The sequence below is a fragment of the Dryobates pubescens genome, chromosome Z, assembly GCF_014839835.1.
Source record: "Dryobates pubescens isolate bDryPub1 chromosome Z, bDryPub1.pri, whole genome shotgun sequence".
NCBI lineage: Eukaryota > Metazoa > Chordata > Aves > Piciformes > Picidae > Dryobates > Dryobates pubescens.
This window is the reverse complement of record NC_071657.1, coordinates 57,239,120-57,250,711: the sequence shown is the minus strand read 5'-3', so window position 1 is coordinate 57,250,711 and position 11,592 is coordinate 57,239,120. Positions and strand designations below refer to the sequence as shown.

At 37.9% G+C, this 11,592-nt stretch overlaps 1 protein-coding gene across 3 annotated transcripts in view; it reads right to left on the bottom strand.

Annotated features, from left to right (window-relative positions):
* Positions 1 to 2,226: 2,226 nt before the first annotated feature.
* The window catches only part of TNPO1 (transportin 1), a 55,318-nt gene continuing 45,952 nt past the window's right edge, over positions 2,227 to 11,592 (bottom strand). Inside the window, exons 21-24 of one of the 3 annotated variants that reach the window (XM_054178018.1) lie at positions 11,185 to 11,284; positions 7,100 to 7,174; positions 4,769 to 4,911; positions 2,227 to 3,768 (exon numbers count right to left, since the gene is read on the bottom strand). In XM_054178018.1, the coding sequence (XP_054033993.1) occupies positions 4,804 to 4,911; positions 7,100 to 7,174; positions 11,185 to 11,284 (283 nt within the window). In that variant the 3' untranslated portion in view covers positions 2,227 to 3,768; positions 4,769 to 4,803. Of the gene's footprint in view, positions 3,769 to 4,768; positions 4,912 to 7,099; positions 7,175 to 11,184; positions 11,285 to 11,592 lie in introns of those variants that run through there. The other 2 variants (XR_008463094.1, XM_054178019.1) reach the window with 2 other exon arrangements.

Here is an 11,592-nt window from a genome sequence, read left to right as displayed (position 1 = left end):
AGATTGATGCCAACATTAAAGTCCTAACAAAAATTAAAATAAAAATCACAGTGTGTACCAATATTGTTAGTTACAAAATTCATGCTACTTCATAAATTTGAAAAATTATAATGATTATAAATTTTAACCCCATTCTTCTAGAAGTGATTTTTTTTTTTTTGAGTACAAGCTTTAAGGAGCAATGAATTAAAGCGTAAGAATTAGCTTATTACAATTTAAATATATACATATTCATGGATTTAGAAAATAATCAAGCTTTGGAAAAAAAATCTACAAAATTGGATTTTACTTGCATTGATTACAATAACGAACTGTTCTTTTTCCCTAATGAAATGAGCTGTTTCCTGAATGTGTATTGAGAAAAATTTAGTATTGAGCTTCACTTAAGACTAATTTAACAGCAATTTAGAACTGCCAAAAAGATGCATTTATAGGGATTAAATACGCTTTCTGTTGCCAACTTAGGTTGATCAGCAGCTTTTGTTCACTCTCAGAATCCTTCAAGAAGGGAAACTCAAAACAGGAAAAAGGCATATATAAAAACAGTAAACACTGACCTCCTGAGGTTCCTACAACAAAAAAAAAAAATTCAAGTAGAAAATCTACATCGTTCCTTAGCAGTGGCCATTTCTGTAGTTTAGCACACGAACAGTACTTTATTCAGTGTGTAAGGAGCAAATGAAGCAAGCCGTGCTTTTAGCATGCCAAGAGGCAGAAACACTGGAATGTAACAAACTCACAAGTCTACCAAAATAAACATTCAGTCAACATTCAAGAACTGTCAAGACTACACCACAAGAATCAAGATGATTTTCAGATATCCCATGATGCAATTGAATTTTAAATGTTAATGCTGATTCAGAACTTTTCTTACCTCACATTATACCCTAAATGGCTTCTGCAAATCTTTGCACTGTATTATGCATTAGAAATGAGAGAACTAAGACAAAAGACTATTTTTGTCAGTATTATTTATTTCTGCTTTAACGGTTTTCCTTGCTGTTATACCAGATCTGTTCACAACTGCACAAATACTTATTAAAACATGTATCTACAGAAGTGGCACTCTAAGCTAATCTAAGGTGAGGTGGAGTGGTTTTATTTGGTTAAAGGGGCTTTCTGATATTTAAGAAGTTCAGTTAAACTCAGCTTCTAGCTGTTATGCTATGGTATCACTTGAATAGGTCTTCTATTCTACAAATTTTTTAACACCATTTAACCAAAATTTCCCTAATGCCCAACACAAGCAAAATGAAAGCTAGTTTGGAACTAAAGTAACATCCCATACTAGGTTTATTTTTTCCTTTCCAGAATTTATTTTTAATTGGTTTTAGTGACTTAGTAATTTATTTCTACAATAAGAAGGAACTTTTTTCTTGCTACCAAAGCAATGTAATTTGAAAACAAGTCATGACATGCAATTTTGGCCAAACTGAATAAATACTATGCACTGGCATTACTTACTGTACTTCATACAGTACTTGTCCAAACTAGTTATCTGGCATAATCCACAACAATTTGAAATGCAAAAAAAAAAAAAAAAGAAATAAGAAAAAAAAAGAAAAAAGGGAGTAGGGGGCTTGTAAAGCATGCATGCTATCATGCAGTGCAAAAATAATGAAAATCCCCTCTTTAAACAGCATTTAAAAGCTCACACTCACAAAGCTCAGACTTCAGTGCAGTGGCTAAATCACTCAAACAGTCAAAGAACAGAACCATGCAAAGAAAAGCAAGTTCTTATAAAACCCCAATCAAACAAATAAAACCAAAAATTGTTATCCAGTATTCATTCTGCAATGCAAAGGTGAGAAACTAAATCTACAAAAAGGCTGTTATGGCTTAATTTTCTTTTGCAGATTAATTATGCAGCACTTGAAAAATGGAAAGGTGTGGCTTCACCTCTGACCAGCAGAGTTAAAAATCTCTCCATTTTCCCTTATCATCATGGGATACTCTTTAGGCAATCTAAATTATTAGACTCGCCACTTTCAGATGGACACGAGATCAAGTGTACCAGTTAGGATTTCACATTCACAGTACGTAAGAAAATACACATGGAAGGAAAAGTAAAGTGTTAACTTAACAAGGATTTATTCACAGGAATACATGTAAGTAGAGGAAGAAACCAAACCAAAACAACAACCAAAAAAAAACCCTCAAAGCAACAAAACAAACAACCAACAACAAAACAACAAAACAGAAAGGAAAAGAAAAGAAAAGAAAAGAAACAAAAGAAACCAAAACCACAACAGAAAAGCTTAACAAATGAAATGAATAGGATCCAAACCAACTTTTGCTCTGTAGCTTTAAACTTGCACCCTTGTGCAATTAACTACATCACAAAGGGCCACCAACATGCGCCAATACAGTGTAGATACCCTGCATTACATCCATTAACTTAAACATCTCTTTTAAGATCATGCTTTGAACAAAAAGAAAGCGTAGAAGGTAATATGTTGAGTGGAAATAAACATGAATATAGCGACCATGTCATCGACTTCTACAATTGCCTTTACGTGCCAACTAACATTTATGCAGCCTTTAACAGGTCTTACCACGTAACTCATTTTTAGAGATTCTGAAAAAATCACTAGTATATAACCATGCAGAAAGCACATCACACTGACAGCACAGAGGCAAATATTTTGCACAGCTATATCAGCTTTCCACATTGTGCAGGTTACACACAATACAATATCAATCTTACTCTTAACAGATCCTAAAAAGGTATTTCAAGGCCTAATTGTTAACTACAGTACTTTATATCTATATTCTTAACAAAAATAAAATCCACAGAATCTTAGAAAGGAATTTTAAATGCAGGGCTATATTGAATTGGTAAACTGCAACACAAAACTGGCGCAACATAGGTAAATGTATACCAATTTCACTCTATGTGATGCAAGCATGCTACTTTCCCACTAATTTATTTCTGATCACTATGAGCCAGAATGCATGCCTGCACCTTAAACTGCACGTTAAGAATAATGCCTTACTCTAGAAATTAAATCTAATGAAGTACAATAATCAAATCATATCCACTACTTTATTCTTTTTAAGGTAAAAATTAAGATGTCAATCTTCTCTTTGAAGTGTCCCTCCCCTTGCCCCCAAAAATGAAAGGAGTGACTTATTTGGCAGCTTGCTTCATTTTGTCCAAGTTAACCTTTGTTAATTTACAATGGGGTTCCTATGCTGGACACTGCAAGCGCCTGCTCCTAACACAGACACAAGCTGCATTTTAACTGTACTAACTTCAATTGTGTAGTTCTTCATTAACATGCAAATACCTAGGAATCCCATCAAGCAGGATGAAATAATGTAGAAAATCCTTACTTAAAAAAAAAAAGAAAAGAAAAGAAAAAAGCCTTTTACTGTTTGTGACCCCCATCCTTAGGTTTCCTTTGTTGTGCGCAAAATATTATTCCTCTTTACGTATCCCTATGATTCAATTATACGGTTCTTATTTTGTACTATTCCCCACAATATTCCAGAATGCGCTGTTTAGTGACTAGATTTTTTTGTTTTTTTCTTCTTCACATCCAGTGCAGAGTTGTAATAGGAGACAGATTTCCACCCACAAAGGCTCCAGATGTTAAAACATTTCCCAACATCGACTTAATACAGTGACGGCAACACCTCCCTCCCGCCCCTCCCAGTAGGGTTGGGATTGTACTGTATTCCCTACTGGTTTACCCTTCCCCCCAGTAAAGGGTAGCATTTTCCCTGGGTGCAGAGGCTCCCCCATAGTCTCCCAGACTGAAGGACCTGTGAAAGGAAAAGATCAAAGGTACAGTTAAATCTTAATTTGAACCTTAATGGACAGATCTGTGGATAAGCAAATAGCATTTTTGTCTTTAAGTAGTAGGTGCCAACTTTTAACTTAAAAATTAATTTATACCTAGATTTTCCCTCCCAAGTCCATTAAGAGGGCCCACTTATACGAGGTAAATTATTCATGAAACAACAATGCATCCTTTAAATCCACACTGACATTTCCACTATTGTGGCTACGCTTACATTTAAGATAAAAGCATCCTATAAAGGTTAACAAACTTTTCCATTTTGCACTGAATTATGAGCTAGTTATGACACTGAGAAAGATATTTACATCAGAAATAAAATGCCCTCCTTATTGTCTTAATATGAAAATGTTTGAAATCAATGCATGCTTTATCTGTTTTCCAGATCAAACATGTCATTCAAACATAATTTCTTATGCCACCACAGACAGGAAAAAAAAATAAATCTTAGGCTGACTTAAACACACACCAGCCCCACCCCAAAAATAAAACCCAAGCTGTACAGCTGTAGTATATTGGCAGAAATGATTAGCGTTCACCGCAGAGATCATCTTGTACGTTGTTCAGAGAATTCTGGACTTTTCATGGCTGAATGGTGCTAACAAACCTCCTAATTCATATGACATAAGGAAGCCTGTGTCTTTAGCATGTTGGGTTGAGGATCATACTCAGTTTATTAGACTTGAATTGGCACTTTGTTAAACCTACACTTATAATCTTACTTTGATACACTACTGATGTATCAAATATTCACTTATTTCTTACTCTCAACTGTAAAAATAACAGCCTTTTGCTACAGCTACCATCATTTAGGTATACTATCACCCCCTCATTTTCCCTTCTTATAGGAAGGAAAGGTATCTTGAATATCTGAAAAATTCTAGTCTAATTAATTAATTTTCATAGAATGCAAACAGGAAGGAAGTCTGATAAATGGCTGTTTAGCAAGGAAAATGTGTACTTACCTCTAATTATGGGATTGCAGCTACAGCGCACGAGGTTAAACTCCATAGTAAGCTGCAAGGCGTTCTTTTAAGGGAAGAGGAAACTGGTCAGAGAAACGCCTCCAATTCTCATCCCCAACTTGATTTTTAAATCCATGAAGAATCTACAAATGAGAGGGGGAAAGTCAAGATAATCACTAAAAAGAGGATATATTACTTATTAGCAATACATGCAGTAAGTCACATATTGTTAGATTGTACATCTGTTAATTTGAATTCTCCCAATTTAATACTGAAATACTACTAAGAAAAAAAGGAAGTCCAGTAATGTCTTTCCTAACTGAAATATGTTTCAAGGGTGGCATACAGGTTGTAGCTACCCATGCAAATTACTGTGTGTACACATATCTGTATGTCTTTTAAATGAGCAAATTTACTTAAAAACTAAATTTAGGCCATTTCAAAATGCTGAATATTTTATCAGTTGACATAGTTAATATATGGCTAAGATTCCTACATTCAGCTTTTACAAAAAATGTGTAATACAACATGGGAAAAAGCTGAGGCAAAACTGCAGCCAGCATTTGACAGAATGAATACTGTCAATTTCCAGCACAAATACAGAAGCATCTTCTGAAAGCCACGTTTTAGCATGGAACCTGCAAGATAACTGTCACTAAAAAGGATGGGATTAAAATATTTCATGTTTGAAAGATCAGGAATCTGCAGTCAGTGACAGTCAAAAGCCAATGAAAGACCTAAAAAAACCAAACAACAAACCTACAGGTTTCAGTCCAGTCCTTCCAATGTAATACATGAAAACTAACAAAATGAAACAAAGCTATCAAAAAAGTCTTAGTATTGTTAGCCTTCAGAACAGGAAGTTAAATGACAAACATTAAAAAGAACAAAAGCACAGGAAATTGCTCGCCCTTGTAGAAAACTATGCCAAGAGGCTCTAAACCTTTTGTTTTTCTTTGAAAATTCAATGATACTGAATTGTGGGACAGTCTGTCACAAACATATTCTCACAGAAAAGGCACTGCCAAAGTTAAACCTCATGGTACTAAAAGTTCACTCTCAATACAGCATTCTCAAGTAGACTGTTCTTAAAGACAATGTAGCAATATTGACATTACAGTGTCACTAGTTATTTTACTAATTTTCTCCCCAGTAACTTTCACAAGCAGGCTCACGTATCTTTCCTAGCCCAAAGACTCAAGATTATCCAGCTGCCACAAAACTACTAAAATCTAAACAACATTCAGGTACAACAAAGCATACTTTTTAATCTTCCAGTGGAGTTTTAACAACTGAGATTCAGCTACAGCCTTCAGATACGTTCTTGCAAGTTGTATCTTCTGTCAGTGCTCAAAAACTAAAATTGGGAAATCCAGGATTTTTTTGTATTGTTCCTGAAAGGCATCATTTTTGGAAAAACACCTAACTGGAATTGTGTATTCACGAGGAAGTAACCTAAAAACCATGCAAGCCATCACTGAAGAAAGCTTTGGAACCTCTCTTGCGTCGCAAAACCGCCCCCGAAAGAACACACTTCAAAAAGCAAGGATGTTCTTATGCCAGGTGACCAAGAACCATTGTGTCTAGTTTTAGTACAGTAGATCCTACATGGACAACTTGGAAAGAAGCTGAAAAAGGGGAGCCTAACTTAGGCTTTTAATCTAAGACACTAGGAGCAAATCAAAATGCATCACATTCTGATTCTGGGTGGGGTATTTGTTGCTTGCTTTACAAAAGGGCAACAGTCCTGCTTAAATTCTACTGCCACTTTCATCTAGGTATCTTGAAACTTGCTCATTCAGCAGGGATTCAGAAGAGGATCAAGCAATCCCAAAAAGTTATTTTCAGCAGCACTAAGAGAAACAGACCAGGATACTGCTGGAATATTTTTCATTTGCAATTTTCTAGGTATGTCTGCAAAATAAAGCAGGCATCTTATCAAAACAAAACAAAAAATTGAAAAATTGAATCATAAAAATCTAATTTTCTAGGATAAAAGTATGAAATCCCCATTCTTCCAAATGTAGGCAAAACACAGTAGGCTGGACATCATAAAAAGCTTTTGGAGGATCATTATCACCCCTTCAAACAAGATCTCAAGCAAACTTATCAGTACTATTATTTGGAATAGCACAAATGCACACAAACTACAGGTTAAAAAAACCAACCCTCAGGATTTTATTGTTGCTTTGTCTGAAAATCTGCAATCTTGCAAAGAAGCCTTTACAGCCCCAAATACGTAAGTGCTAATAATGGAAAGACAGCCATGAAAATGCCACAAGTATCCAAAACAACCACCATGAGGATATACTGTTTTATTAGAAACCTTACCTTACAGAACATGTCTCGAAGATCATCTTTTGGACTAATCCACGATGCAACAGCATCACAAAAAAAAATAAAGTCCTATAAGATTAAATGATCACATTGGTTAGAATATATAAGTCATAGGTCTGAAAGCAACATTTGATCTTCCTTCTATAAACCATGAGGGTCTCTGATCCTAATCCACAACTGGTTTTACGTATTTTTTTTTTCAGTTAATTCAGACAATAACTAAGTTACTGTATGCCTAAGTGTTCTGAAAAACAAGTTGCTGAGTGTAGGAATATCTTTGCTTAATTGAGTTTTTGATTAAATGGAACCACAACAAAACCCACCAGAAACCACCCCAACAAAACAACCTAAACAACTCTCCCATCCCACACATTTGTCTAACATTAATTCTTTCAGTATACACACTAAGTTCAAGAATATCACCTTAATAACAAGCAATGAGCTCAAGCTCACAACACTCTCTCTTCTCATGCATTTCCACCTGGAGAAATAAGCTGGTTTGTTTCTTTAAGCAGAACCAGAAGGGTTTTTGGGACACAAAATTTTTAACAAACAGGTTCAAAACTAAAGCCACTCTGACATCCCTATATATAGAAATTCATGGATACCTCCTACTATACAAATAAAACATGAGGATAATGAAAAAGCTCCTTAATTATACCCTCCCCTTATATGAAAGAACAAATGGACAGCAGAGGGGAGAAATGTTAAGTATAGAGTAAGACATAAATAAACTGAAGATTTCAAAACAAGGTAGAGGCCAAACTCCTCTGTTTCATAAAGAATCCCAGTCAAGGGGAAAATAACCCTCCTCTTGGAAAATACTACATTACTACAGCTTTACTTTCAAGGTGTGGAGACTGAAGACCAAGTCATATTCTGCTCTTCAGATGCACTATTTATTTTAAAGAGATGCATGTTCCCTGTCACATTGACTATTTAAGCAATATATCGAAAGTTGAGTGAGATCCTTCCCTGCCCAAGATTCAGTAACAAATGGATGGTTACTGTTCTTGTTCCGCTTCTTTTTTTGAAGCCTAGCTTACATGTGAAAAATGGGACCATCATCTGAAAGAAGTACCAAAATACAGTTACTTCCAATCAAAGTTCATTATTTACATATTCACTGAGTGTATAAGACATGAACTGAATTTAACGATACTCCTTTCCTTTGCTAGGTGATCACGACATTATCATTCACAGTATAAGCATTTTGGCCTTGCTGACCTCAAAATAAAGCTACATCATCTGTAGGAAAGCAGGAAGTATCTTTGGAAGGTTTCAGGACAAGAAAGAACAACAGGCCATTGATACCGGAAGGTTGGCTTGATGATAAAGAAGAGCTGACCGTGGTAAATAACCTGAAGTGCGAGACAGAAGGACATTTGCCTCCATGCTGGAGAAGATCAACCTGATATGGGATGAAGATAACAATGGACAGCTGCATACCAAAGGAGAAAACTCAATTAGCAGCAGTGGTTCAAGAATGTCAGGGAATTGCTTACCCTGCTTGATTTTTCCTATATAAGCTGCTTGTTCTGTACCTATAAACGATTCCTGCTTCACCAACAAGGGAGTCCGTGCATGCTTTCTGATAAAATGGCACCCGTATCGGGAATTTCAGTGAGATCTTTCTTCAGACTTATCCTCATCCTCGGATTGCACCCCCAGTGAGCCGAACGGGAGAAGTGAGCAGACGACGCGTCCATCCCCTACACTGCAGGTCAGGTACAGGGACTGCGGCTGGGGAAGAATATGGGCCAAGGAGCCACGAGATCACAGCAATTGCACCATGATGTGCTTATGCGAATTATCAAAGAGCAAGGGTATAGACTGAGCTCTCAAAAACTTACCCTTCTGTTGCTGTGGATAAATCGCAATTGCCCCTGGTATCCTGAATCAGGGACATACGAATTAACAGAGTGGAACAGGGTTGGAGAGACCCTCTCAGAAGCACAAAAATCCGGGAATGATTTTTCACCGGACCTTTTAATAACGTGGCGCATACTATGGCTAGCGCTGACCACGCTAATGAGTAAATCCAACAGCACTTCACCCTCGGGGACTCTAAACACTCCCATTACCCGTGCAGGCCCTCAGAAGCAGGATGAGCTTCCTACAATCAACAAAACACAGGCAGAAACAAGCGGTCTGGCTGCAGGGCACGCGGGGGACAAAAGAATAGACACTGATGACCCGTCAATGCGAGCAAAAGCTCCTAGTTCAACAGCAAAAGAGGCCGTTTGACGTGCCCCTTAAGAAGTCTAAGACATTGCCTGATGCAAATGCAAAATACGCGGACAGCAGCTCTGAGTCAGACCCAGAGCTGGATGATCCTTTCGATCAGGGCTCCACCGCTACAGAAAAGGAGCCAGGTTTATGTCCACAGGTACCTCCGCTTAAGGCAGCTGTAGCAGCTGCAGAAGGAGCAAATCCTCAACCGGCGCAGAAGAAACAAAGAAAACCAGATGCAAAGTTAAAACCACCGACTCAAGTAACTGATGAAAAACTAATTTCTTTTGATCCCGACAGCTCCGCTATTCAAGAATCGCTCGACAAATCAAACCAGCCACATTTCCAACCCACAGCACCAAGTTTATCTTCCTCTCTTCCCTTAAATGCCACTACTGAAATTGTTAACTCTGTTCCCTATCCCTTTCCTTTTCCAGCAGGATTTTACCCTCAGCCTCTTTCGGTTCCTATACCCCAGCAGGCGGGGGCTTTGTCTACCCCCCCGCCACCTTATGGAGGTGTTTGTGTACCTCCTGCAGCTACTATGAGTAATATGGGGGTGAGGGGTAACGGGATGCTTTATCAAGGAGGCAATGTACAGGATGGTGTTAAAATGTCTAATGGACTGTTGATTAATGAACATGTTCCAAGTGTAGCTGCACGATTGCAAATTTCAATTTCTGATGTTTTAATGGATAAAGATATAAGGGTTTTATAAATACAGAAATGTTACAGATGTGTGCGATGCCAGGAGGGGTGGAAAACAGACCAGGAGTTGGGACTGCTCCCGTGTATCAGTCTCTGTCATAAGGTATCTTAAGAGAACTAAAACATCATTTTGAATCCCCCCTTTGTCTCCTAGTGGGTCAGAAGAAAGGTATTCCAACAGAAGCGATAGATGGGCTATCCACAAGGCAATTAGAAGTGATTGTGAGTTGCTGGCGAGAGCCCAAGGAGAGGGCTGAGCCCACCGCTCCCTTCTTGGTAGGACCATTAGGTGAGGGGAGTGGTGTGCCTCCCAGAGCAGCTAAGGGCTTCTCCCCTAAGTGGTGAGCGGGGGGGTGAAGCGTGATCCAACAGCTCACCAAAAATGTGTAAAAGGACCAAGGTGGAATCATTAAAAAGCATCAGCTGGAACTGCAATTAGCAAATATACAACAGGTGCGGACTGATTCAACACGGCAAGCACTGAACAAAGATCTTAGCTGGTTGAATCCAAAAAATTGGTTCTCAGGCCTGAATCTACAAGTGTGGGTTATAGGTGGAATCCTTGTAGTGATTGGCATTGTAATTGTAGTGTTAATGGTATTTGTAATAATAGCTTTTAGGACTACGAGGATGGTCAGGACACAAGTGATGGCCGCTGTTAAAAACAATATAAAAATGGGGAGTTGTAGGAAAGCAGGAAGTATCTAAGGAAGGTTTCAGGACAAGAAAGAACAACAGGCCATTGATACTGGAAGGTTGGCTTGATGATAAAAGAAGAGCTGACCGTGGTAAACAACCTGAAGTGCGAGACAGAAGGACATTTGCCTCCATGCTGGAGAAGATCAACCTGATATGGGATGAAGATAACAATGGACAGCTGCGTACCAAAGGAGAAAACTCAATTAGCAGCAGTGGTTCAAGAATGTCAGGGAATTGCTTACCCTGCTTGATTTTTCCTATATAAGCTGCTTGTTCTGTACCAATAAACGATTCCTGCTTCACCAACAAGGGAGTCCATGCATGCTTTCCAATAATCATCTACTACATGGAATCACATCAAGCTACACTTCTATCACACTCACACTTCAGTTTTTGATAAACTTCACACGAGTAAATGAAGATCTACTCATGTATCTTACTTGGACTACTCCACTGGGGTTGACTGAAATCATGGTACATATCCCACGGAATGCTGAATCCTTTTCCTCATTGTCTCTTATGTTTCGCAGAGAGGTGCACCTAGCAAGGCAGAGAACAAAACTTAGGTAACTCTATTACTACTTCTTCAACCAAATTGAACCTAGATGACAGTATTTGATGGAATAAGTCACACTGACAATATAACCTGAAACACTATTTTGAACACTTAGGCACTTGTTGCACAGAGTCCTTTACTAGTGGATTCCCATTCGGCATCTCTCCAGAATCTTGTTCTCCTGTTACGCTATGGCTAGTTAGAAAGTGTGACTTCTATTCCATTAAATACAACCAAAACATGTATCTGAAGTATTTATAGAAACTATCAGTAGAAGCGGAACATATACTAC